At 63.5% G+C, this 27,319-nt stretch overlaps 1 protein-coding gene across 2 annotated transcripts in view; it reads left to right on the top strand.

Moving 5' to 3' along the window:
- The window catches only part of COL4A2 (collagen type IV alpha 2 chain), a 154,154-nt gene extending 127,309 nt beyond the window's left edge, over positions 1-26,845 (top strand). For both annotated transcript variants that reach the window (XM_082701005.1, XM_082701006.1), the window contains 25 exons: positions 82-188; positions 1,467-1,668; positions 2,006-2,065; positions 3,403-3,459; positions 3,927-4,034; positions 4,665-4,886; positions 8,575-8,736; positions 9,529-9,699; positions 10,401-10,544; positions 12,119-12,241; positions 12,532-12,713; positions 14,860-14,923; positions 15,120-15,194; positions 16,836-16,943; positions 17,637-17,744; positions 18,402-18,473; positions 18,795-18,920; positions 19,901-20,017; positions 20,779-20,940; positions 21,052-21,150; positions 21,481-21,627; positions 21,771-21,887; positions 22,500-22,691; positions 23,636-23,922; positions 25,884-26,845. In XM_082701005.1, coding sequence (XP_082557131.1) covers positions 82-188; positions 1,467-1,668; positions 2,006-2,065; positions 3,403-3,459; positions 3,927-4,034; positions 4,665-4,886; positions 8,575-8,736; positions 9,529-9,699; positions 10,401-10,544; positions 12,119-12,241; positions 12,532-12,713; positions 14,860-14,923; positions 15,120-15,194; positions 16,836-16,943; positions 17,637-17,744; positions 18,402-18,473; positions 18,795-18,920; positions 19,901-20,017; positions 20,779-20,940; positions 21,052-21,150; positions 21,481-21,627; positions 21,771-21,887; positions 22,500-22,691; positions 23,636-23,922; positions 25,884-26,141 — 3,470 coding nt within the window. In that variant the 3' untranslated portion in view covers positions 26,142-26,845. The remainder of the gene's footprint in view (positions 1-81; positions 189-1,466; positions 1,669-2,005; positions 2,066-3,402; positions 3,460-3,926; positions 4,035-4,664; positions 4,887-8,574; positions 8,737-9,528; positions 9,700-10,400; positions 10,545-12,118; positions 12,242-12,531; positions 12,714-14,859; positions 14,924-15,119; positions 15,195-16,835; positions 16,944-17,636; positions 17,745-18,401; positions 18,474-18,794; positions 18,921-19,900; positions 20,018-20,778; positions 20,941-21,051; positions 21,151-21,480; positions 21,628-21,770; positions 21,888-22,499; positions 22,692-23,635; positions 23,923-25,883) is intronic.
- Positions 26,846-27,319: the final 474 nt, after the last annotated feature.

Consider the following 27,319-nt stretch of genomic DNA (forward strand, 5'->3'; position numbering starts at 1 on the left):
CTGGGGGCGGCAGTCCCTGGCCCCACAGTCCTCCCGTGGCCGCTCTCGCCAGAGTGGCCTCACCTGCAAACCCTCTCCCAGGTGAGCGGGGACACCCGGGGGTCCCGGGTGTGCCGGGACTGAAAGGTGACGACGGTGTCCCCGGGCGCGACGGGCTGGACGGATTCCCAGGCCTCCCAGGCCCTCCGGTGAGTAGCGTGACGGCGGCAGAGAGTGGGGGCTGGCGCCGCCCAGGCCCGGGGTGGTCTCAACCTTCACCCCACACTGACTCCAGCCAGCACGGCCTGGGCTGTTGGAAGGACCCCAGGCCTGCTGGTGAGGAGACGGGGAGGTGAGCCGGACGTCACGCCCCGAGGGCGCACGTGACGCTTAGCGTGAGCAGAGAGTCCCCTGCGGGAGCCCCGAACGGGCGTCTGCAACGCAGCCCCTGGCAGAACCCGCCGCAGCCTCTCCCGAGGCTCCGGTGGCCTTGGTGTCCCTGGGCTCGTGGACGGCTGTCCTCCGCCCGAGTCTTCACATCTACCCCCGTGCGTGCTGTCTCTGTGTGCACGTCCCCCGTCTGTGGGACACTCACCTCCCCTTACCCTGATGGCCCTCACAGACCCCGTTTCCAGAGCAGCCCCATTCTCGAGCCGGGGTCAGGACCCCAGCATCTCGCAGGGGACGCGGGTCCCCGCACCAGCTTGTCGGCCTCACTCCCAGCCCAAGCCGCGCTGCTCCATGCAGCTCGTGCCCGCCACGGCACCGGCCGGCTCTCAGAGCCTCCTCCCCGCCCTTGGAAAACATCCGATTCTCCAGAACCTCGTACTGCTGTTTGAATGACGACCCTGAAAACTGTTTCCACAAAGAGTTCACGTGGCACAACCGTCCGAGCGTGACTTGGGTCCCAGTGGGTCCCGTCTGCCCCCACTGACCTCAGCCCCCTTGTACTGCCCCACGCCGCCCTCCTTCTGCACCTGCTGGGCACGTCCATGCACGGGGAGCCCCCACGTCTGCGAGGCCGCCTCGCCTCCTCACCGCAGTGAGCACGACGCTCGCTCTGGTCCAAATCAAGGACTTTCTTTCCTTCAATGATGGGTGGTCCCGGTGAATAGCGGCTGCGTCCCGATGCCCGATCACAGCAGCAGAACCCGTGTTCCCGCTCCTGTTAACCCAAACCCGTGCCTAACTGCTCCCACAGAACCTTCTGTGCACGAAGGTCCGGGCCAAGGGGACGCCAGAGGCTTGGGAAGAGCACAGGAAACAGACCATGTGCCTCCCGGACTGTCTCCCTCAGTGTCCCCGGGATTGACCAAAAACCTGATTCCTGTGCTTGGCCAGGCCCTGACGGCAGATGCCTGTTAACGTCCGCCATCCTGCTGCTCTGTGTCCATCACACCCACTCGGGGGAGCGGGAAAGAGAACTGGGGTGTGGCAGCCTTTGAGGTTGACATGATTTTTAAGAGAAAAACTGAATTTTCACACAGGGCGATGGCATCAAAGGCCCCCCAGGGGACTCAGGTTACCCAGGAGCACCAGGCACGAAGGGCGCTGCAGGAGACAGGGGCCCCCAAGGACTGGGCCTCCCCGGCCCCAAAGGCGAGCGTGGTTTCCCCGGAGACGCCGGACTACCCGGACCACCAGGCTTTCCCGGTCCCCCCGGGCCCCCTGGTACTCCAGGACAAATAGGTATGAAGGGGCACCCTCTTTGATCATTTGATCATTCTGTCACAGGACACTGGCCCCAACTGTCCTTTGGCAAACTGAGACCTCCCTGGGGCTCCTGTGGGGACACGTATCACGCTCTCAGTTCTTGGCATGTTCAAGTGACCCTGACTACGGGGCCTCCAGGCCCCCAGATTCTGGTCACACTGGGCTGGGCTCTCCCTCGGGTGCCGGGGCACGGGGGCTCTGCACAGACGCTCAGCGGTGGGCCCAGCTCCCCTGCCAGCCCGGCCTCCCCCGCGCGCACCCGCAGGGTCCCTAAGTCCCAGCCGCCTCATCCCTGCGTGTGTCTTGTCCCCAGACTGTGACACAGGCGTGAAAAGGCCCATCGGAGGTGACGGACAGGAGACCGTGCAGCCAGGTATGGTTACGGAGACCGGGGTGCTCTGGGACACGGGAACGTTGGGTTTATGAGCTACGCGACCCGTCACGATGGCTGTGGGCGCCTGCGGCAAGTGCAGAGCCGCAGGAGGAAATGCAGACCGTGCCAGGCTTGGGGTGGGCGTGCCCTCTGCGGCGGCTGGTCGTCAAAAGCCGGGCAAGCGTGATAACGCATCGCGCCCCGGGTTCCTACTGATGGGAAGCAGCAGCCCACCGCCCAGCGAGAACTCAGCGGATAAGTGTGGTCACGCTACCGTCTGCGTGGGGATTGCTTCAGGAGGGGTCCGACCCCTGCCAGCGGAGAGCGGGGTCGAGCACTGAGCACTGCTGTGAAGAACCGGGGCTGGCAGACAAGAGGGAGACATGTGACCCCCGAGCCGAGGCCCAGAGATGGCAGAAGGGACGGGAGAGATCCCGTTGGGGGCTGAGCCGCCCCACCTCGAGGGTGTACTGAGGGACCCCCATGGGAAGGCACGATAAGTCCAGGGCACAAGGGGTGAGGATTTTGAAGAGGTCCGCACAGACAGTAGGGTGCTCTGAGACCCTGTGGACGTGGCAGGGCGCTCGGGGTAAGGGTGCAGGGTGGGCACTGCGGAGCCTTCAGGGAGCTGATGGGAGGCCCCCAAATGGGAGACCCTGCAGGCCGGAGCCTGTGCCCCCCCAACCCCCATATTCTTCATCCTGATGGCCTGGCTGGGCCACCCCGGGGACCCCAAGGCAGTGGAAGAGGCCAGATCCCAAGCACATAGACGGAGCCCCACATGAAGACCTGCAAGGGTCTCCCTTAGAGGCCAGATGACAGCACCCCCCGGGGTGCCCCTGCCCTCCGCCACCCCAACCCATGGCAAGTGGCTGCAGCGGGTTCCGTGTTTGGGGGCTCACAGCAGCTCAGTGCCATGGCTGATTCTGGAGGCATCGAGACTCACAAAGGAGAGATTGAATGATTCCTTTGGCGGCCGCGGGCTGTCTCCTGCGACTGGGGACATCTCCGGAGGAGAGCCAGGCGGTGCCGCTGGCAGACTGGGACGGCCCCGGAGTGCCCGGTCGGGCCCCGGCGACGGCCCTCAGTGTGCGGGTAACATCGCCAGCACGGTCCCCGGTTGATTTGACGGGACCGACTGCACTGGCATTTATGTCATTACACAAAGAAATTGGGCCTTTCTTTACGCTGGAATGTGATTAATCAAATCATTAAATGACTCTCATAAAACCGCAGCTGGTTTTGTTGGCAGCCGCTTCTGCCCTTGGCGGCACGGGAAGCTGTGAGGGTGGGCGTGAGAGGCCGCCCCGCTCAGCCCCATTCCTCCCCCTTCCCAGGTTGCGTCAGAGGCCCCAAGGGGTCGCCAGGCCTGCCGGGACCCCCAGGCCCCACAGGTAAGCCAGAGGCCTGTCCCTGCTTCTCTGTGTCTTCACTGTCACTGTCGCTCTCGGCTCCTCTTCCTGCTGCCCTGCCCTCCTCCACGCGCGTGGACGTCACGGAGTCCCGCGACCATGACCTGCTACCGCAGACCGTGATCACGCGTGTAGGGAAGCGGCTTTTCCTCCTCGCCATGGAAGATGCGTGAAAACTGACCCCTCACTCAGCCCTGGCTGGAAGAGAGGGTTCCTGCCGCACAGAGCTTCACCTCTGCGGGCGCCCAGGCCTCCGCGGCCATCCATGGGCAGCGGGGGTCGGTGGGGTCCGCGGTGGGCGTGGCCAGCCGTCAGAGGCGCCCTCCGGGCTGACATCCCGCAGCTTGTCTTTTCGGAGGGTCCCAAGGACCACATAAGTCCCACAGACCTGCTGCGAGGGTTCGCTCTTGGGGCGCTGATGTGTATTGTGCTTTCTTTGGGCTATTTAGGGGCCAAGGGCCTCCAAGGGACACCGGGACTCTCGGGAGCAGACGGAGCACCAGGGCTCAAGGGTCTCCCCGGAGACCCAGGTCGTGAAGGATTCCCAGGACCCCCAGGTAAGGCAGGGTCGGACCCCCACACAGCCCCATAGGTTTGGGAGGGGACCACGTGGGACGTGGGGGCCCCAGCTCTCTCGTCTTTGGACACTTAGAATCTGCCAACACGGACTTGATGACCACTTTGTTCTCTGGTTGGGAAATTAAAAATTCTTGAGCTTTCTGTCACTGCTCTTCTGCTGACCCCTCGGCTCCTGCAAGAAAAGAGACAGGTGTGCAGGACCATTTTCTCTGGTTGATGAGGAATGTTTTGAGGGCAAAGCTGTGGTGCTCTCTTCTGAGACTGTCCCCGGAGGCACAAGGCCTTCGGGTCATCGACTCCACTCTGCTGGTCACTCCGCAGACAGCCCAGGAGGGCACCCAAGCCCTGCAAGGGCTGCTGGCCCGCTCTGGATTGGGGAGATTCGGGCCCAAGAAGCAGACGGTTCTAGAGGCCTTCTGCACTGGAGCGACGTTGTGGGGCTACGCCAGATGGCGGAGTGGGAGAGAACGCTGTGGGCCCCGGTGGGCAAGGCCTTGAGCTGAGACCCCCGACGGCACACTTGCTGTTTGCAGCCCCTTTCTGGGGCCTCCCTTGGCCCGTCACGATGCTAACCTCCAGGTATGGGAACGACACATGTTTTCTTCCAGGGTTCGTGGGGCCCCGAGGATCCAAAGGTGCAGCGGGCCTTCCTGGTGCGGACGGTCTCCCGGGTCCCTCCGGTCTGCCGGGCCCCATCGGGCCCCCAGGGGACAGGGGCCTGCCCGGAGAAGTTCTGGGAGCCCAACCTGGGCCCCGAGGAGATGCTGGAGTGCCTGGACAGCCTGGCCTGAGAGGCCCTCCGGGAGAGAGGGGCCCCCCTGGATTCAGGGGTAAGTCTTTGCGGCAGGAGGGGCACAGGGAGCCCGATCCCACGGCCCCGTGGCGTCCGAGGGGGCTTTGCTAAAGCCCACAGGCCGTATGGAGTGTATGTTGCTTTTTCTTCCCCACACTCAGAACATATCCCTTTAGAATGTTCTAGGACAGTAATCGTCTTCGGGTTTACGTTCCCCAGCCAGGACGGGCCGTCTGAGACGTTGACACCTACAGACTAACGATGCTCGCCCTCTGTTCCCAAGCTGGGAGTGAGCGGGAGTTTGGGGCCATGAGCGGGGGGTCGGGGCAGGGCTTTCTGCGGAATGTGGGCTGCTGGTGTGAAGGGAGGCGGCCGTGTGAGGAGGGCGAGGCGGACAACAAGCGTCGGAACGAACGCGGCTTCGCGGGCGGGTGTGACGCGGACGAGGGAGACGCTCCCCTGCCCACAGCACCATCCGTGTACACATGAGGACTAGTCGGATGCGTGCACGGGGCGTCCGATGGCTCTGTGAAGCCGGCGTGTGCAGAACTGGCCTCGGAACCCCACACGCCCGCGGTTGGCGGGACACGGGCAGTCACGGAAGGGCTCACACTGGTGTTCGGGGCCATGTGCCCTGGAGACCACCGACCACTGGTGTTCCTGATCAGATACGGAGATGCGGGGAAAGCGGTGACTTTACAGCTGTCTGTGCCGGCTCCTGAGCCCGGGGAGGAAGAGGGCTTCTTCTATGGGGCAGGAAGCGGGTGTCTCGGCCCCCCAGGGCCATCGGACCTCCAAACACTCGGGCGAGGGACACCTGACCCTCAACAGGCAGGTGGAGTCACCAGGCTCAGGCGCCCTGGTGGGTTCTTGGGTGAGCCTGTCTGTTTTCAGACCTGAGGCTGGGGCAGGGGAAGGGGCACAGGGCAGGGAGGTCCCACGTTCATCACATCCGCACTGTTGGCTGAACAGAAGAGCCCCTGCGTGGGTGCTGGGCTTCACCAAGAGATACGCGGGGCGGGGGGGGGCAAAGAATGGAGGGAGGAGCCTGGGAGGGCCAGAGTGCACGCACACAGGCTTACACTCGTGCACGCACACAGGCTCACACTCGTGCACGCACGCGGGCTCACGCTCGTGCACACATGTGATCATGCACGCACAGGCTCCTGCACACACGTCCACGTGCTTATACACACACACGTGCCTGCTTGGGGACACAGACACCCACACACGTGCCCACACACTCGCTCTCACACACGACCACGTCCACACTCACCCTCTTACACATCAAGCAGGGACGGGCCCGCAGGCGAAGTCAGGCAGGGGCGGGGACCCCCTGCCGGGTCGGCTGGGTCTGTGCTTGCCCCCATGGCGGCCCCCCAGGCGGTCCAGAGAGGCGGGTGTCCCCCGGTGGAGGCTGCCCAGCTGGTGCCCGGGTGGGCCGGCACAGGGCACGGCAGCCTCCCAGGCCGCCGTGTGAAGGAGCGGCCGGCGTGTGTCCCCAACAATGTCCACTGCTCTCCAGCTGCATAAACCCCCTCAGGGTTTGGATTTTGGATGGATTTTGTACACTAACTGCTTCCTGCAGACTTCCCGATAAGTTTGAGCACAAGGGCCAAGGGCCCAGCTTGAAATCTGGGCCTGCGGCAGTTTCCCGCCGTCCGTGTCCCCTCGGCAACCTGCTTACGTATGCGGACTGATTAGTACGAGTTCTGACTTCAGAGCATCAAAGCTTCGAGAACAGGTTTCTGCAAGGGTCCAACCCACCCGGGCAGTGGCAACGCGGATGGGGGGCTTGCTGGGCTGCATGGGCCTGGCGCAGGGACGTCCAGGTGCCGCCTGGGTGCAGGGAGAGAGCAGGGGCCCAGGTCCACGAGTGACGGGTATTTTGCTGAAGGAAGCAGATTCTTTGTAGGTATTTCTTTTTCAGCAGATGTTCTAGAAATGAAGTTAAAATATTGGGCTCTGATGATGAGCTCTGAGGCCATGGATGTCACCGCAGTCGGTGCAGAATCCTTCTTGCAGCCTGACCCGCCCATTCCCTGCTCCAGGGACAGAGGTGCCCAGAAACCGGGCTCAGACGTACAGACCCGACAGCCTCTTCCCCCATGAGCCCCGTCGGCTCACCAGCCTGGAGGGCTGTTGGTGGTGATGCCTTCTGCCCACCGTCATGGAAAAACAGCAGGGGCCCGACTCCCCGGTCAGACCTGGCCGTCTCCAGCACGGCCTGCCGTCCAAAACCATCAGCCCCACGAGCGCTACACTCTGTTAACCCAGAGGAGAAGCTGGGCCAGAACAGTGCGCTCACTTCCCGTAGCGGGACTGGACAACGTGAGGACACGCACCTGTGCATCTCGGGGGAGAACGTCTTGGCGGAATTCTGCTTCAAATCTGCTCCCGCTCTTTGCAGACCTTTCTGCCCCGTTCCGTCCACACATCAGACACCTGGGACACACGCCTGCACGGGGAGTTCTGGGTCGGCCCAACACTGTCTCGGTCCCTTTTGTTCATGCGCCTCCCTCGTCCACCAACCTGTCCACCCTCCACGCGGGGCAGCCTGCATGGGCCGTAGTCGTGGTCTCAGTGAGCATCTGTGTCGGGAGGTCACTGGAGCAGCACTGGAAACAGCCATCGCCTGTCCTGCTGGTGCCCACGGAAGGAACGCGCTGAGCTTCAAAGTCCGGGAAGAAAGAAGAGAGGCCAGGGACTGTGGGGCGGGGCGGGGGGGGGGGAATGGGAGAAAATACTTGCTCATGGGACCCGTGGGTGGGGTGGGCAGGATGTTCTAAGCATAAAAGCAAGGGAAGAAGCGGTGCACGTGCACGCACACACACACACACACGCGCACACACACACGCGCACACGGTGCATAAAATCTGCCTACGAATGCTCATCTTCACGTCAAAAACACAATGGAACTTTGGGCAGCAGAGCAGAGTGAACGTCACAAGAGCCGTGGAGGAGATCCGTCCGTGTACGTGGAGGATACTGAAGTCTCTAAGGAAAATATCTGAATCCCCAAAGGAAAATAGTAGCAAAGAACAAAACTTTCTACCAAAGCCAAACACGGAAAGGAAGGACTGTCCTGCTGTCTCTGCCCTGTGAGTCGGATCCGGCGCTTGCCCGAGCCCACCCTGCCTGCCCTGCCAGGCTCCGGGCTCCAGCCCGGCCAGGAGAGCCCACGGGGAACAGGGGCGCAGACGCAGGACCGCACGGCCACGGCTAAATGAGCGCGGTGGGGACCCACAGAGTCAGCTTCCGAGACACCTTCTGGAAGAAGTGACCCCCCCCCGCCCCCGGCACAGATCCAGGCTCCCAGCCGCTCCCTCGCGGCACCGTCTGCGAGAGCAGGGACCGGCGGGCTCCCGATGTGTCCACGCGACACGGTCCTCCGACGCACGCTGCCCTCTAACACATAAAGGATATTTTAGAATGTGGCAAAATGCTCCAAATAGAACATTGAGTGAAAAAAAAGCCCAAACTCGGGCTCTCAGCTGGGCGCCAGGCTGCCGGGTGAGCTCCGCGTGCTCGCCGGACGGGCCGCCGGTGGGAGGAAGCGCCGACGCCAGCCGTGGGGCCGGGTGACCTCGGGGTCACTCTGAGCTGATCCGCGAGACTCGTGGGCCTCCCGTGCGTTTCTCCGGAGCCAACGAAATGCTGTCTGTGAGGAGGCGGCTGCATCCGCGGGTGCAGGGCCGACCTCACACCCTGTCTTGGTCCCGCAGGAAGCCAGGGCATGCCGGGAATGCCAGGCCTGAAGGGCCAGCCGGGCTTCCCAGGACCATCAGGCCAGCCAGGCCTGCCCGGGCCACCAGGACAGCACGGCTTCCCGGGAGCTCCAGGCCAGGAGGGGCCCTTGGGTCGGCCAGGCGCCCCTGGTCACGGAGGTAAGGATCCCCCCATCCCCTGGGGGGAGGGGGCGGGGCCTCACGTGACTGACAAGTGAGGTAGCACCAGCCTACCCAGGGGTTCTCAAACTGGGCTCCATGGCACCCCTCCCAGAGCTGTAGGGGTTCCGAGAGAACCTCCCGCTGAGCCAACTAAACAATGGACAGTTATTCTCACCAGACTCTGAGGCCGGACGTCTCACGTCCCCCTGGGTGCGTCCAGTCCCGACCTCTTCTGAGATGGACACCGGTCGCCTCTGACCGGACCCGTCGCTCTGGAATTACCTCTTCTGGGCCCTGTCCTGCAGGGCACCCACACCCCAGGGTCCCGGGGCTTTAGGATTCCGACATACGACACGGGGCGGGGGGGGGGATACAGCTCAGCCCAACAGGTTCCAAAACCACAACATGGATTTGCCAAACAAGAAACCGAACCTCCACGTTCCTGCTGTCCTTGGGGCCCCGGGAGACGTCAGTAGGAAGAATGAAATTTCCCTGCGGAACTTCCAAACCGCTGCTGCGCTTTGAGGAGGGAAAGGTTTTCTGAAAGGGACAGAATCGGGGACGAGAAGAAGGGGCTTCCTTCAGGGCCAGGAGGCTGGGGGCAGGAGGCCCGGGAATGAAGCCATGGCCATTGGCCTCCCGGAGCCCTCCACAGAGAGGCCGAGTGCCCCACGCGGAGGCTGTGGCGCCAACGTCCCTCAGGTGCTGTCCGGGGTGGCGGGCCCCGGGAGCGCTGAGCTCTTCCACGTTTGCTCAGCAGCTTCTACTTCCCTCTTCTCTGCTTTTCAGGTCTGCCCGGAGACAGAGGGGACCCCGGGGACACCGGTGTCCCTGGCCCCGTGGGCATGAAGGGTCTCTCCGGCGATAGAGGTGACCCTGGTTTGCTGGGGGAGAGAGGCCCCCGAGGAAGTCCTGGGTTCAAAGGAATGAGCGGAATGCCTGGTGTCCCCGGGCAGAAAGGTAACAGCGGGCACATGGCGCTCCCTGCAGTGGGCACTGGTTACCCTGGGACTGGGAGAGGCCAGCCCCGCTCACTGGTGGGCCGGGGCCCCAGGAGGCGTCCTACCTGGGGGAACGGGCCACGGCTGCTAGGCTGAGTGGGACTGGCCTGCCCCAAAATGCTGAGTCACTCGTACCGAGAGCCGGTGGGAGGCCTCTCAGGACCCTGGAGTCCGATCCGGAGGCTGGAAGCTTACAAAACCAAAACCAAGGAAATACCTGGTCCCTGGGCTCGGTTTATTTGCACACAGAGGCCAGTTTTCCTAGAAGGGAGCCCTCTGGTCCTTGACGGTGGGGCCACACGGTGATCTGTCTCTCCAGGGGTCCTTTGTGGGATCCTCGCACTGCACACAGGGTTGACGTCCTGTCGTGTCCTCTCCGGGCGGCCACGGACATAGGTCACCTTCTGTTTCCCTTGGGTCTTTCATAAGACTGACGCACACTGGCCGTCCGTCTTGGCCCCAGCGGCCGGTCGGCCGGCGGGCAGACTCTGCGCCACTCTGTGCGTCTCAGTCTGCTCGAAGGTCAGCGGACGGGCCCCTTAGCAACGGTGTCCCAGAATCCCTATTTCAGGGTAGGAATCTTCGCCTCCGGAGCGTCACTCCGCAGCGACGTCCCCGACGAGGTGCCCGTGGCTAACCCAGCTTCTCGTCCCTCTGCAGGCGGGAGAGGTTCGCCCGGGATGGACGGTTTCCAAGGCATGGTCGGGCTCAAAGGAAGACCCGGGCTTCCGGGAAACAAAGGAGAGGCCGGATTTTATGGAGTTCCGGGACTGAAGGGCCTGGCGGGGGAGCCGGGTGTGAAAGGTACGTCCAGCTCTCGAAACGCCTTTCTGACGGGGTCGCAGCTCAGTTCTATGGAGTGTAGCTCTGTCTAAAGCAGAACTTCCAGGAACCCCAAACCTAGGCACAATTAGAAAAGAAGGAAACTTAACAAAAATCAGAAGACTTCATCCCAGCTTCAGCCCACCGGCAGCGTCGCGAGAGAAGAATCCAACCAGAGGAAACTTTCTTGTTTATATTCAACAGAAGTTTTTGTGGAGGTAAAATTAAATACAAGCGCAGTTTCGGGTGACGCCATGAGGTTCCGTGTTGGTACGTAAGTCTGGTCACCACCTGTCACCACCGAGTCACGGAGCTTTCTCCTGAGGAGGACGTTCCAGCTCCGCAGTCGTAGCAACTCTGAAACACGCCCTTCAGGGTCATGTCAGCCGTCCTCCCGTGCCGCGGCTCATGTCCCCGTGACCCCTGAGCTTACACGAAGGAAACCTTTAAGCACAAAAGCAGCAGCTACGTTAGGGACGTGGCGACGCGTTGTAGGAAGCCTTCCGGCGTGACTATTCATGGCGAGCGGAAGGTCAGGTGAAGCCGGGGGAAAGCAGAAGGTAAACCGCAAAGGAGGGGAGCGTCGCCTGACCAACGGGGACTCTGTACTCCAGGCGGAAGGCGCAGCACCACGCCGAGGAGGCTGTGACCCACAGACACAAGGTCGCGTCAAGCCTGGCGTGGGCGGGCTGCTCAGGACCCCACGTGGGAGGCTCCTTGTCCCGAAAGTGTGTTGCAACAAGCCACATCTCCATGACTTGTGTGGACACCCTTGTTCTGCAAGTGTCACCGTGACCTCTGAAAACAGAATTACCGATGACCAGCATTACTGAGGGCGTGCTCGTCGCCCGCGGCTGGGGGGCACGCGACACGCGCGGCCGGCGGTGAGAGCAGCCTGGCGGTTGCCTGGAAAGGCAAACAGAGGCACCGAGCACGTTCCTGTCTGGTCGAGCCCCGGAGAGGGAAGGCGGGCTCTGCACGCGCACGTTCCGGCAGCGTGCTTCCCGACACCCAAAACCAGAGACAGGCTGAGGAGCCCTCGTGGGCCAGTGACACACGGATGTCACGCGCAGGAGTGCTGACCAGCGAGAAGGAAAAACCAGGGCCTGAGACCTGCCGGAGTGTGGGTAAAATCGAGAGCGTTTTCCCTCCTCGTCTGCTTCCCTCGATGGGACATGTCGGAACAGGGGATCTGCAGTCGGCCGTGGATGCGCGGCCTCCGGGGGCGGGGGGTAGGCAGCGGCTGGGGTGACCGCTGACGGGTGCGGGGTTCCTTTCCGGGTGAGGAGATGTCCTGCAGTCCGGCAGCGGCGGGGGTGCGCGTCCGCACGCGGCTCACGTGCAGAAGGGGCCGCGGGGTAAGCCAGGCGGTAGCCTCGGCCTCGGCCTCTCTCGGACACTCTTGCCCCCACTCAGGCCCAGTGGGGACCAGGGGTCCATGCCGGCCGGAGCTCAGAGCCCCTCGGGACTCGCTGCCCATGACAGCCGCGGCTCCTCCCGTGCCCCTCGGCCTGGCTCAGAGGCCGAGAGAGACACTGTGTTCTGCTCCCCTGCAGGCAGCCGCGGAGACCCCGGACCCCCAGGGCCACCTCCCATCATCCAGCCAGGAATGAAGGACATCAAAGGGGAGAAAGGCGACGAGGGGCCCATGGGGCTGAAAGGGTACCTGGGCCTGAAAGGTGAGCACAGCCCGCCCGCCCCTCCCCCCTCCCGCCCCCCCAGTCCCACGGCGGCAGCTTCTGCACCAGACGCCTCTCTGCCCGAGACGGGCCACAGCGTTCAAACGCCTCTGACCCCGACACCTCGGCCAGGCGGCCTGCGGGTCCTCTGCGGACCGAGGAGCCTCACGGTCCCGGGGTCAGACGTGCGGCCGTCGGGACCACAAAGCGCAGGGCTTGGGGAGGGCGGCCGCATCCTCCTGGGGCGTTGAGGCCGGCACAGGTACCACTCACTCGGGGCTCTCCCGCAGGTGTTCCCGGAATGCCGGGCGTCCCCGGGCTGTCAGGCATCCCCGGGTTGCCAGGGAAGCCGGGCCACATCAAAGGAGTCAAAGGAGACACTGGTGTCCCTGGAGTGCCGGGTTTACCAGGATTCCCCGGCGTGCCCGGCCCCCCTGGCATCATAGGTTTTCCCGGGTTCACAGGAAGTCGGGTAAGTGCACGTCCCCCCATAATCACTCTTCTCCCCTCCGCCTCGAGCGGGCTGTGGTCTCACGTCTGCTGCGGTCCAAGCGGTGCATGGCCAGCTTCAGAGTTGGGGTCCCTGGGTCACTGGAAGGAGACACGGTGCTCAGACCACCACCGTCGGTGATCTGTGTGGCACCCGCAGCACGGCCGGCCCTCCGTGGGCTGCCGTCGCATGGAGCCAGGTGTCCACGCTTTACCCTGGGGCTCGGAAAGAACACTACACTAGCCGTTTAGCTCTCCAAACCCTAAACTCAAGCATGCGTGACGTCAGGACTGAGGACCCATCCCTGGGTCACAGCACGGAGAGCGTCCCGGCGGCGTTCACACATTGCTTTCCTCCGTGTCTGCGCTGTGGCTCCAGGTGCCGTGTTGCTGTGTGACAGGGACGCCCTCTGAGCCCAGGCAGGGCTCCGGTCTCTCCGCACCCGCCTCCTCCTGGGTCAGGCATGGCTGGCGGCCACCTGCAGTACCACAGGGCCCCGGGCAAGGTGTGCGTTCCGTGGTGGGCGGCTGTCCATTGGCGGGCAGCTGTCCAGCGACTGTAGTACAGGAACCTCTTCTGTCCCGCCGTTGTGTGAAGCTGGCTCACACGCACGGGGCTCACACGCACGGGGCTCACGCGCACGGGGCTCAGCGCGTGGACCCCTCCCCGGCATTCACAGTGGGCTGAGCATGTGCCGGGCCGAGCAGAAAGTCTCACCACCCGGCAGTGGCCCTTCAGCAACAGCCCACATGGCCTCTGGCCAGCCCTCTCGACGTACATGACACGTCTGTGTCCCTCCGCGGCTTGCCTGCCATCCCCGCCGGGCTCTGTGGCTCACAGGACCTCGTGTGCGGCCAGCGGCCCCTTAGAATAAAAAGGATGGAAACGTTCCTTGCAGCATGGTCCCGCGGCACGGCCCCGCAGCACAGTCCTGCGGCACGGCCCTGCGGCATGGTCCCCGGTCGCCAAGCCTGGGAGAGCCCCAGTCGCCAAGCCTTGGGAGGACGAGCACAAGACACGGCCCAGGCCGACGGGGAGCCGATGCACACGGGCGAGAGAATTCCCCAGAAATGCAGCCACACAGGTGACTCGCACAGACGTCGTGCTGAGCGAGCTACAGCAGAAAGTCCGAACGACGCAGACCCGTGCGTGTGACGGTCAGGAGCCCGCACGACCGTGACAGATGGCAGTCGGACGGTGGCTGTCCCGGGCAGGGTTGGGGACTAGGAAGGGGTGCAAGGAAACCTTCTGGAAAACATCCCATGTCTTCGTGTGCGAGGCACGTGAGTGACATTCGTGGAGCCGTGGCGATGAATGTGCCACACGGACGTGAGCTCTCCGTCCGGAGAGGACGCCGAGAGAACGGAGCGCGGGGCGGCGTCTGAACAGGGACGTGGCCTTGGGCGCTGCCTCCCCACTGCTCCTGGAGCAGAGCCGGGGTCCTCGTTCGGAGACTCAAGTCCGCTGCACCGGGAGAAATCACTGTGTGGCCCCTGCCCACACTGCAGCGCAGACCGGTGCCGCCCTCCATCGGAGCAGGGAGAACCGTGCTTTCCGGGGTTACGTGGTCACTATCCACAGATGCAACATCATTTCGGGGCATCTCGGCGACCGCAGCAGAACCCAGCCGGGCGATATCAGAGCAACCTGGGGAGCCCAGCGGCCCTGTGCGGTTGCCTCCTGCCGCTTCCCGGCGGGGTGATCTCCGCAGAGCAGTTAGCCTCTCCGGGCCTCCCCTTGCTCGTCTGTCAAAGGGGACACCGAGGACCTACTCCACAGGGTTGTCCTGAAGTTTAAATGAAGTTCTCGGGACGGGACCCCGCACAGTCACACGTGCACAGCCGGACGGGGCGGGACGCGGGTAGCCATGCGTGTCACCACCACCGTCGTGACCGCTGTCACTTCCCTGCGAACCCCGTCGTCTCTGTCCCTAGCGTCAGTAAGCCCGCTCGGTCCAGTAGAATCCGCCGTTACGTGGGAACACTCGAGGGCTTTGCTGCAGGCCGAGCGGATTACAAACCCAGCGTGTGGGTTTTAGCCAGGCCGCTGGACAGGCTCAACCCTCCAGGGTAACCGGCTAACCTCGTGCACGCCTCCTGAGAGGTTTCCACGTCTGACCTCATTCTAGGGCGACAAGGGAGCTCCGGGGAGAGCGGGCCTGTATGGCGAGGTCGGCCCCACCGGTGACTTCGGTGAGTATGCTGGGACGCGACCGCGGGCCGTCCGCCATGCAGAGCGCCCCGGGCAGGCGTGGCGGTCAGACCCCGAGAGGCCTGAGGGATCTCGAAGCCGATCATTCCTGTAAGGAGCGTGACGCGGCCAAGTTGCAGAACTGACCACCTGCCGACGGGAAGGCCTGTCGTCAGCTGTTTTTTCCGCCCACCGCAGGTGACATCGGAGACACCATCAATCTGCCGGGAAGGCCTGGGCTGAAGGGGGAGCGGGGCGTGGCCGGAGCCCCAGGTACGTGAGTCCTTCCTGCCCCTTCACTGAGCGACAGCCCCGAGCCCCGCGGCGGCTCCCTCGGGCACTGGGTCACTGCCGGTGTGGCTGAGCCACGTTGCGGGGAATGTCTGACGTCTTCCAGCCCACGTGCAAGCAAGACGCGGGACTTGTTTATTAAACGAAACTTGAGACCAAGTCAGGAAAGCTCTGTCTGTCCCTGGAAGGGACATTAGAGGACAGGAAGCCGATGGCACCGTGACAAGCACGTCCTGTAAATGGGGAGGGGCTCAGCAGAGGGCAGTGGGCGTCAGGCCAGTCCCTGGAGCGAGCGGCACGCCAGGCCCGGGGCCTCGTGGGACAACGCGGCGCTCCCTCCTCCCGTCGGAGCATCCTGCGAGTCCAAGGCGGACATTCCTGCTTGTGCGCATCTGGGACAGGTGCCTCCCGGGGGTTTTATCTCGGGGGGCCCCTCCCTGCTGCAGTCCTAGGGGCAGCCCTGGAGGGGGAGAGAGTGTCCATTAGCTTGGCCATAGGGAGGCTGCTGAGCCCGTGCTTTGTCTAGAAGCCGGAGTGGACGGGGATTCAGCCTTGCGTGGAGTCAGAAAGGGGCCCGTCGAATGGCTCTGCGGGGCTCGCTGCCGATCTAGAACCTGGTCTCCCGGCGGCTTCCCTCCCTGCCCACGGGTACCCTGGACTCGCGGAATGGCCTCTTCTCAAGAACTTCTCAGACAGTTTGGTCTAGAAGAGCAGAAGTGTGAGGCCATGTTTGCTCTGTAGCCACGGATAAGGACCCCATTTCCCATCCATTCAACTGGAGACATGTCAGGGACGAGCAGCGGCTCCCCACCGGGAATCAGGGCTGTTCCCCCTTGAACATTTCGGTGTCACTTACCCACGGGCCCAGGAAGCAGAGCCTCCCCCGTGCGCACGGCCAGGGGACCAGATGTCAGGACGCCAGGGTCCCGGGCACACAGGGGCCATGACGTCAGGCACCCTCAGGGTGCGTCCCTGTCCCTCAGATGGGAGGGGGTGCCCGAGAGGTCAGCCACAAGGCCGACCCGTACAGCCGAGGGGGTGCCCCAGGGAGCCCGAATCACATCCAGTCCCGGTGGGGCACCGGAGTTCAGGCCTGTCCTCGGGGGGACGACGCCGGTGGTTGTGAAGGAAGGCGCACCCGGCAAAGGGAGGCTCGGCGCAGATCGCTCCGACACTGAAAGCATCAGTAGAAATAAGCAGAGCTGCTTCGTGGTTGCTCTTCGAGACCGTGAAAACACGTGGGCCTCTCCCGCGGGCTGGATGTGCTCAGGGCAGGGCGGCGGGCGTCCTCCAGAGCCGGCCATCCAAAGAGGGGACAAAGGCAAAGCCCTGATGCGTTTTCTGGCCAAGGCTTGAAGCGACTCACGAGCATTTCCCTGGTGTCCTGGGGGTCGCCCCGGTCAGCCCCACCCAGCACATGGGGTGGACACCAGGACGCGGGGCCACTGACCTGGAGACGGTGTTGGGGTGGAAGGATCGCGCTCCGATGCGCAGCCCGTTCACAGCAGAAGCACCAACGTGGGAAGACAGCGTCCCTTTCGGGGTGTCCCCCTGAGCCCTGCGAAGGCTGGGCCCCAGGGATGCGGCGCCTCCCCTGCTCCAAGCAGGACTCTGTGCTTCCAGGGCTGAAGGGCTTCTTCGGGGAGAAAGGAACAGTGGGCGAAGTCGGCTTCCCCGGGATAGCAGGCATGCCCGGCGTCCAAGGCCCTCCCGGAGCCAAAGGGCAAACAGGTATGACCTCTTGCCGTCCCACAGCCTCCGGGTGTGCGTCCTCCCCCGCCCCCGCCCGGCTGAGCCTCCACCCGCCAGGCCCCCCGCTGAGGCGGCCCGGGTGTCTGTGTCCTTGTCTGCTGCGACCGCACTCTGCCCCAGGAGGCTGCCTCGTGCGCGCGCCTTGCCTGTGACCTAGCTCGGCCTTAGAACCAAACTCAGGGGAGGACCGAGCCACAGGCCGCAGGGGGACGCGCAGGGGCTGATGCACATGCTTGTGTGGCCCAGTGTCTGTCTCCCCGTGATCGCAGACCGAGCCCTGGTTCCGGGACCCCGTCCGTGCAGCGGAGTACGCGGAACGGGTGTGCACATCCCGAGTTGAGGCGGAAAGTGAACAGGGAACTCGTTTCGAGCTTTTTTCTTGCTGCTGCTTTTGCTTTGTTTCACCTTGCTTTGTGTGGGACCTGGGAACCCCGACACCCATCCTCCGAATCTCCGGGTCCTCTGGGCACCCCTGCTTGGAGGACGGAAGGAGAATGGGGGAACGCAGGCTGCTCTCTCCTTGGCAAGGCCGCCTCACCCCCAGTGCACCTGAATGGGGGGTGATTCCCGGCTGGAAGGAAGGCCGTGCTCTCCCACGATGCCCTCCTCTAGCGAGGACCTGACTGAGGCTTCAGTCCCACTTAAGGACACGTGTGTCCCCCCCCCCCCCAGGCTTCCCAGGACTGACAGGCCTGCAGGGGCCCCAGGGAGAGCCAGGGCGGGCAGGACGGCCCGGCGACAAAGGAGACTTCGGCTGGCCGGGGGTTCCAGGATCCCCAGGTAAGAAAGAGCATTTCTGCCTTTGCCGACTTGACACCTGGGGTGGTTCTGAGCCAGTCTGTAGGGCTGGGGAGAGCTCCTGTTGGCCGGGCTGACCCCGCTAGTCGGCACCCAGGCAACGCCGACGTGGCCAGAAGCTAGTGTCCCTGATGTTCTGTCCAGGGCTGGCCGGAGCTCGGGGGTCATCTGGCCCAGCCCGGGACAGGCCCTCAAGGCTGTGTTGCTTGGAATGAAAGGGGCCCACACCCCCCCCCCAACTCAGTGCCCACGTCACAGATGGCGTCCCCCCGCCGCCTCCCGTGTCTGCTCTAGGACTGCGTGTCCTCGGGAATCCAGCCAGACCGCTGGTTCCAAGCACGGTTCTTACAAACCAAACCCACAGAGTGCCTCGGGGGTGTCGGGAAGAAAGGACACACCACTTCCCCACAAGGCTGTGAGGAATCTGCAGAAAGATTCCAGGAAAACAGACTCGGTGGGAAGTGCATCTCCTGGTGACACGCACGTGACTAACTGACAAGTCGTGCTGTGTGGAACGGGCCAGGCTTCCGCGTGAACCGGACGGGTGACCGTGAACTAGCAAACAGAAGCAGAGCTGAGTCAGGTTAAGGTCCCCTCGCTCTCTGGTGCGTGCGGTAACCACGAACGAAACCCGCACAGGTTTTCCCGGCATCCACGGCGTCAGCGGCTTGCACGGCCTGCCAGGCACCAAAGGCTTCCCGGGATCCCCAGGTACCCACCGCTGCCCCGGCCACTCGGCCACACCCAGCCATGGGGGAGGGGGCGCTGAGGGGCATCCCAGCCTCAGGGGCTCAGGGATCAGGGCAGCTCCCCTCCGGGGGCCGCATGGGTGGGGGCCCCAGTGCTTCCGCAGACCGAGAAGGGGTTCAGCCACCATCAGGTCTGGGGCACGGACGCTGCCTGGCCAGCTGAAATCTCCGCGGTGAACTCCGGCTCTGCTCCCGGGTCTCACGGCACAGGGACTGTCCCGCGTCTGCAGATCAGCCGGGCTCAGGCCAGGAAGCTCAGGCCACTGCTGTTCTCCCGCCACAGGTGCGGACATCCACGGCGACCCCGGCTTCCCTGGTCCTGCCGGGGACAGGGGTGACCCAGGAGAGCCCAACACCCGCCCAGGCCCTTTCGGAGCCCCAGGACAGAAAGGGGAGCGAGGAGACCCAGGTGAGGCCAAGCACCGCCCAGGAGCACCACCTGCACCACCAGCCCCGGGCGGGCGTCTGAGAGTCTGAGAGATGAGGCGCAGAGCGGGCACGGGCCCTGCCGGTTGCTCTGCAGAACCTCTTGGCCAGCCCCCCCGCATCATACTCTGTTATAGCCCATCGGGGTAGTGACTGGGGCGAGGACCTAGGGTCGGTCCAGTGGTACGCGTCTCAGCGGGGGCGAGGACCTAGGGCACAAATCACCTCTCTTACTCACATTTATACGTCGGGGAAACGCCTGCCCCAGAGCTCAGTGTCCGATGGCTGTCTGTCTGTCTGTCTGTCTGCGAGGACGACTGTGACCCCGTAACTCTCCCTGACCTCCGCTGAGCTGTGCGCCCCAGAGCGCCCCGCTGTCCCCGACTCATCCCACAGCTGTCTGTGCAGCATCTGTTTTCGGGAATCCTTGTTGTCCCTGCCAGGGAGCCCCTACACTCCATCCGAGGGTCCCGGGACAGGCCGCCCCCTGCAAGGCCACCCCCCCTGCACGGAAGTCACAGCAGCCCCGTGACCCGGTGGCGTCTGCACGGACGGATGGTGCTGCCCGCTGGGCCACAGGCTCTGGCCGTGACTGGGGAGGGAACTCTCCACTAAGACACCCTGTTGACACTGAGCTGAAACAGGGCTGGGGCCCAAGCTAGCGCAGGGTGGCCGCAGTGGGGACTGAGAGCATCCGTGTGGCCCAGAGGCCTCATGCGGCCAGGACTGGCACATCTGGTGCCAACACCCGGGCTGGCAAGCAACAGAGCCAAGCTCTCGGGGCCACACACTGTCCCAGGCTCATCACCAAGCTCGATGCACGGGCCCTCCCTGGACCCAGCCTTGGGCGGCTCCCAGCACAGCCTCCTGCCCCCCGGAGCAGGAAGTGGCAGGGAGGGGAAACCATGCATGGACACGTGGGATGCTGCCCCTCAAAGAGGTTTCTTCTGTCTCCCTCCCAAGGGGAACGAGGCCCCATCGGGAGCCCCGGACGTCAGGGGTTCCCAGGCATCACCCCACCTTCCAACGTGTCTGGCTTACCTGGTGACAAAGGGGCGCCGGGCATATTTGGCCTGGAAGGTAAGCAGGACTCCCGTTTCTATGGGGGCAGAAGCTGGTGGGGACCAGCTTACTTTGGAGGTGCAATAGCCTTCGTCTCCTCCTTGAGGACATTGTGCAAAGTGAAATAAGACACACAGGAGGGGACGGGCACTGTGAGGCCACTAGCTCACGGCCCGAGAGTGCTCAGATCCGCAGCTGGAAGAGGCCACGAGCTCACGGCCCGAGAGTGCTCAGATCCGCAGCTGGAAGAGGCCACGAGCTCACGGCCCGAGAGTGCTCAGATCCGCAGCTGGAAGAGGCCACGAGCTCACGGCCCGAGAGTGCTCAGATCCGCAGCTGGAAGAGGCCACGAGCTCACGGCCCGAGAGTGCTCAGATCCGCAGCTGGAAGAGGCCACGAGCTCACGGCCCGAGAGTGCTCAGATCCGCAGCTGGAAGGGAGGAAGCGGGAGCTGGGGCTGGGGGAGGCGGTGGCGACTCGCTGACTCCTGGGAACGGGGCTTCAGTTTGGGAAGGCGAGGGTTCTGGGGTGCACGGCGGCGATGGATTCACTCGGAGCCCCTGAACCGCATGCTTTGAAATGGTGAAAACGCTAAGTTTTAGCGTACGTACGCGAAAATAGTCATCGGTGTTAGACCCGCCAGACGGTCCCAAACCGGTGACTTTGCATCTGGCCCCCGGGCACCTCCTGCCGCGCGTCCTGGCGCTCCGCGGCCAAGCCTGCGTCCGAGCCCAGGCCTCCCTCCCACATAACCTCTTTCTTGTGATGCACGTCCACAGGTTACCGAGGGCCCCCCGGGCCGCCTGGGCCTGCTGCTCTTCCTGGAAGCAAAGGAGACGAGGGGAACCCGGGAGCTCCGGGAAGCCCCGGGACCAAAGGATGGGGCGGCGACCCTGGGCCCCAGGGCCGGCCCGGCGTGGTCGGTCTCCCGGGAGAGAAAGGTAACAGTGCCCCCCAAGGAATCCTCAACTTAGGGAGACGGCGGCACGGGTCAGAGGCGGCTGGAGCCCCCGCCACACAGGCGAGTCCTCCATGTCCTGCTTGTCTTGTAGGGCCCAGAGGGGACCCAGGATTCATGGGAAACACAGGAGCCACTGGGAGTGTAGGCGACCGAGGCCCTAAGGGACCAAAGGGAGACCGAGGACTCCCAGGTAAGTGGCCGTTCGCACCCTGCAGACCCCCGTCTCGGCACAGGGAATGGGTGTCGGAACTGTCCCTGCCCCCCAGGCTTGGGGACTCCTCCGGGGGCCCCTCTGTCATGGGGACCTGCCATCGCCTCCGCTGGGACGCGGTGAATGACACGAATTGGCAGAAGAGCTGAGCGACTCTGAGACGGGTTATAATGCGTCTCGTCTCTGAGAGCAGCGGGGTTCCAGAAAGCTCCACCGACGGATTCAGCCGATGAAACAACGGAATACAGATGAGAGCAGGAGAGCCACAGGGTTCTCCTGTGCCAACGGGGTGTTCTTCTCCCTTTCCAGGTGCCCCCGGTTCCGTGGGAGCCCCTGGGATTGCAGGGATTCCCCAGAGGATTGCCATCCAGCCGGGGCCAGTGGGTCCTCAGGGAAGGAGAGGCCCCCCGGGGGCGCAGGGCGAGATGGGGCCCCAGGGCCCCCCAGGAGAACCAGGTGGGAGCCCCTGCTGCAAAGCCTTCGTGTTTGCTTTGTCCTCACTGTGGTTTTCTGGCGGAAAAGGCTTCATTCAGCCGCAGTGATGCTGTGCCCCCTTCCTGCGTCCCGTGCTGGTGACCTCTGGTTCCGGGTCTCTGCAGGTTTCCGCGGGGATCCCGGGAAGGCAGGGCCCCAGGGGAGAGGCGGTGTGTCTGCTGTCCCCGGATTCCGAGGAGACCAGGGGCCCATGGGACAGCAGGGGCCGGTGGGCCAGGAAGGTGAGTGGTGGATGGCGAACGGGAACAGAGGGCAGGGCCCTCCGTCCAGGTCTGGGAAGGGATCCAACGGCACCAAAACGAGCAGAGAGGAGAGGCCGGGGCAGTGGCAGGGGAGGGACGTCCCGTGAAGAAGTGATGACAGTGTCCCTGGAGGGAGGAGTACGGAAAGGCAGGCTCGACCAGGACCGCGGATTCCACGCCTTGGAAGGGTCGTCCTGCTGGAGGCAGACTGGCCGTCTTGTGCTCTGGGTCAAGCCACCCCTGGGGCGGCGTCATGGGAGGCCGGTTTCTAACCCAGAAATGCCCATGTGTGCAGGGAGCTGCCTGCCCCCAAGAGGTCCGGCCGGGGTGGAGGAGCCTGGCTCTCGGGCAGAGGAAGCCCATGTGTGGGGTTGGGGCTGGACGGTCCTCCTGGCTCCGAGGGTCGCAGCGCCTGGCCTCTGGCTCAGCACCCTGGCAGATCGGGTCGTCCGCAGGATGCTCTCGATCTGTGAGGGGCAGAGCCCGCGAGGGCCGGGCCTCGGGGAGAGCAGCCGCAGCCGCAGGCGGCGAGCCGGGTGGGCTGAGGTCCACACGGCAGCTGAAAGGCGGCCACTATCTCCCGGGATCCAGGGGAGCCGGGCCGCCCAGGGACCCCCGGCCTGCCCGGCATGCCGGGCCGCAGCGTCAGCATCGGGTACCTGCTGGTGAAGCACAGCCAGACCGACCGCGAGCCCATGTGCCCTGTGGGCATGAACAAGCTGTGGGGCGGGTACAGCCTGCTGTACTTCGAGGGCCAGGAGAAAGCCCACAACCAGGACCTGGGTAGGTACCGCCGCCGGGCCCGGGCCACCCCGGTGAGGTTCGCACTCAGACGGCCCAGCTCCCCGGGACCCAGGGCTGCCGCCCGTTCCCACTTTGGGCTGCAGAAAACACGAAAATGTCCTGTGAAAGCTCTGAGCCTCAGGTCAGCGCCCCAGAGAGTGCGCGACAGCGGCCTCCCCGGACTCCAGGGTTCCCACCCGGCCCTCGCCCCCCACCCACCCCCTGCCTGGCCCCTAAGCCGCCGGCCCCTTGGTGGGCTCTGAGAGCAGGCAGAAGGAGGCCCAGGGACAGCCTGGGCCGCAGGCAGAAGCCCCGGAAGAGCAGACAAGAATGTGTGTACACAAGCCTGCTTGAAGGAAGCCTGGTGGCCAGAAGGAATTCAAATGCCTCCCAGGCCCATAGAAGGCGTGTGGCGAGCCTCTGCTAGAAGCGGGGGTGTGCAGGGAGGGCGCCTTCGTCTGTGACGGCTGTGGTCAGGCCGAACCCTGACAGTTTGTGCACATTCCTGTCCGCACGTCCTGGTCCAGCCGCGGGGCGGGGCCGGCTTGCTGTGGGGCCACACCCTGGGCTCTAAGCTGGGCCGGGCTCTCTCCGGTCTCACCCAGCCCTGCCCTGAGATCAAGCTGATCTTCATACCTTACTAGGGGTGAGTGTGGCCGGCCATCCTTCTGGGAGGGCCCCTCAGGGTGTGCTAAGCCGGGACCTGTCTGGATCCCATGGGTGATTCTTGGGGCTGGTGTGCTAAGACCCCCAGCCAGCATGTTTGTTCATAAAGACCCACTCCCTGCCGACCCCAGCCTCATCCAGAGGCGTGTGTGCCAACTTCTGGAAGAGCAGGGCAGAAACACCAGGTCTGAGGCCCCTCAGGCGGCTGCTGGGTGGGCCTGACGCCCGGGATCCTCCTCCGGCCTGCTCGACTGTGACCCTGGGACCCCTCTCCACAGGGCTGGCAGGCTCCTGCCTGGCGCGGTTCAGCACCATGCCCTTCCTGTATTGCAACCCGGGTGACGTGTGCTACTACGCCAGCCGGAATGACAAGTCCTACTGGCTGTCCACCACTGCCCCACTGCCCATGATGCCCGTGGCTGAGGATGACATCAAGCCCTACATCAGCCGCTGCTCCGTGTGTGAGGCGCCAGCTGTCGCCATAGCAGTGCACAGCCAAGACGTCTCCATCCCCCACTGTCCAGCTGGATGGCGGAGTCTGTGGATTGGATACTCCTTCCTCATGGTACGTGGTACCTGCCTACTTTCTCTCTGAGCGTGGAACTGGGTGGAAATCTAGTTCCTCTCGCAACCACATGCTGCCTGGGGAAGCAAGACAACTGCCTTTGTAAGAATAACCACACAGGACAGTTGTTCAGGTTGTGCACTGCACAAGGGTGCCTGGCCAAGGGGATGACAAGTGCACTTTTGCCGGCACTTTGCTAACTGAGCCATGTTAGACATGGGCTGCCCCCACCTATGGGGCCCATGAATTTGCCACCATGCCTTAGTGTGGGGTATAATCAGGATAAACTATGCTGCCATGATAGCAACACTAAAGTTTTCCTGCTTACTCCTCCATGGCAGAGAGAAAGGAAAGTCCAGCAGGGATAGTGGGCCTTGTGATGCACTGATAGTTATTATAACTGTCATAACTCCCTACTATATTGACTAGACACCCAATGTGTTAAATATTTCATAAATTATGTATATATCATAATCCGTACGTTGTAGGAAAAGAGAAGAATTGCTGTCTTACTGTTTTTAGAAGCGCTAGTGCTGCATCATTTGAAGCAGCAGAATCCTGAGTTCTGTGCAAAGACAGGCACATGGTCTGCTTTCCAAGAAGCTGACCCTGTAGGTGACTCTTGAGGACAGACAGAAAAACCCCTTTTGGTTGCACGTGACCATCAGGGAGCCTTGTGCGTAGGCAAGCCACACACTCTGATCTTTTAATTTGCTTTAGAAATTCAAAAACAAAATGGACCTTGTCCCTCATAAAGGGAGCGACACGGTCCCAGCTCCGAGGCTCCCTCCAGCTGTCCTTCCACTCCCCGGGTGGTCTCAGCTCCTTCACACCAGGTGGGGCGGGAGGCGTCTGTCTGCTCACCCGAAGCAGAGCACGGCTCTGGGCCAGGGAGCCTCTTCCGTTCTGTGAGCAGAAGATTCCAAAGCTTTCCCTTCCTGTGGTTTTTCTGCGGAGAGGAGAACCCAGGTTTCCCTGGGTCCAGAACGTCCCAGAACAGCCTCCCTTGCTACGGGGTCCTGTAGCCACAACCACTCCCAGTGCACAAACCACAGCCCGCACTTCCACGCCAAGCAGCACGTGTCTCCACGAGCCTCCTGCGTGCCTTGGCAAGAGCGGCCGCAGTTATGAGACCAGGAGAAAGGTCCCTGTGATGCCGGTGCCTCCCCACCGCAGCAGCCCAGTCATCTCAGCGGCTAGTTGTTCGCGGTCCCCCGATGGAAACCGTGATCACCAACTCACCTGTTGGTTACAGACAAATCGGCAAGCAGGGATTCTCCACACTGCGCCCGTCCCCGCTCCACAACCACAAGCCGAGTTGGGGCTCGAGGGGCCACTGTCCTTGCTCCTTCGTTTTACCTTACCAGCCTCCCAGGCTGACCCACACGATGACTTTGTTTTCTTTGTGTTTTTTTAAGATTTTATTTATTAATTTGAGAGACAGACTGTGAGAGGGAGCACAGGTAGGGGGAGTAGGAGATGGAGAAGCAGGCTTCCCGCTGAGCAGGGAGCCCAATGCGGGCTCCAGTCCAGGACCCTGGGATCAGGACCTGAGCCGAAGGCAGGTGCCCAACAACTAAGCCCCCAGGCACTATTTTTTCTGTAAAAAAAGGTTAAATTCTGGTATTGCAGCTGCCAGACAAACACTTCATTCCTTGAGTGGATGATGCAGGAGATGGTATTTCCCAGGTGAAGTCACCGCGTCCACTGGCGATAACCCACTTCCGTTGTTCTGGTTTTCACTTAACCACCGGCTGTGGGCGTGGGCTCCGGTCCCTGGGGCTGCTGTCCATGGGCCGCCCAGCCTCAGCCGCGTCCCTAGCGCGGAGCGTGCTGCAGGCGGGCTGTGCAGGCGAGAGCAGATGTCCAGGGGCGGGGGAGCAGTGAGAGGGAAGTGCCTCCCAGCCCCCGGCGACCCCCGGGGCTGCGCTCACCGCCGGGTCCTGTCTCCCTCTGTGCAGCACACGGCCGCGGGCGACGAGGGCGGTGGCCAGTCGCTGGTGTCGCCGGGCAGCTGCCTAGAGGACTTCCGCGCCACGCCCTTCATCGAGTGCAACGGGGGCCGCGGGACCTGCCACTACTACGCCAACAAGTACAGCTTCTGGCTCACCACCATCCCCGAGCCCAGCTTCCAGGGCGCGCCGTCCGCCGACACCCTCAAGGCGGGGCTCATCCGCACCCACATCAGCCGCTGCCAGGTGTGCATGAAGAACCTGTGAGGGCCGCTCTCTGCCGGGGGCCGCTCAGGTGCTTCCTCGTATCCTGTTACCTCAGAGGGCGCCCCCCAGACAGAGCTCCTTCTCGCCTCCGAAAGCCCGGTGGAAAGGCTACCAAAGAAATTCCGCACCCGCGCTCATGCCACACAGCCCCTCGCCGTGCGCGGGTACCGGTCCGCTCCCCGCCGCGGGCGCTGTCCCGCACCCTGTAGCCCTGCCCGGTGGCACTAGACTCTCCGCTAACTTCTCCCTCCACACCTGTGCAGTCACTGCTTCCGAGCACCGCCCCAGCCGCCGACGGAGCTCCCGGCGGGCTGGTGTGGACAAAGGAAGCCTGAGCTCACCGCCGGGTCCCCAGGGCGGGGTCTCCCGTCCCTGCGCCAGCAGCTCTGTTTCCTCCCGGAGACCACTGATGTGGCTTTGAATCCCCTCAGGAAAGCCAGGTGCGCCTTTTCTTTTGGAAGACTTAGCGGGCCCTGCGGGCGCTCCTGTCCAGCGTGTCCTTGCAGACCCCCCGGTGTGGGGGCCCCCGAGGAGCAGACCGCGGCTCAGCTCCGCTGTCCGCCCCGCCCCCGGGCTGCGCACTCGGGAATCCACCGCCCCAAGTGGCCCCGGGGACTGACCCTCTGTCCTGGATGACTTGTACGCCTCTGACTCCTCTAACCTCTGTAACCACCACAGAATAAAAGTTGGTTTTGAGCTTTTTATACCCCGTGTCGTTGGCTGCCTTCATTCACGTCCGAGGGCACAGGTGGCCGGCGCAAGCCCCACGTGGGTGAGCCGGTGCCCGCGGCACTTCTCCCGAGATCCCGCAGGCGGAGCCCAGGGTGTGGCGCTGCCATTCGCACTCGGGGAGCCGTGGGTGCTCCCACGCCCCAGCCGCCACTCGCGGGAGCCATGCGGAGACACACTCGTGGTGCCGCTCGGGTGCTTCTCGCCCAAGGCCCCGGACCAGATCTCCAAACGGCCAGGAAAGCCGCAGGCACACTCTGGCTTCAGTCTCTCTGGAACCCGGCTGGTCTTTGGGAGCCCAGCTCAGAACTTGTTTTACCCTTTAAAATTCAATCTCATATTAAATGTTTCTAATGGGAATTTCCACGTCACAAGGTAAGCATTCCGCCTGACGATGTTGTTTGAGATATACCAGCGACCACCTTCACTCGCCTTCCCCCAGAAGCTGA

Source organism: Mustela nivalis (assembly GCF_964662115.1).
Source record: "Mustela nivalis genome assembly, chromosome: 15".
NCBI lineage: Eukaryota > Metazoa > Chordata > Mammalia > Carnivora > Mustelidae > Mustela > Mustela nivalis.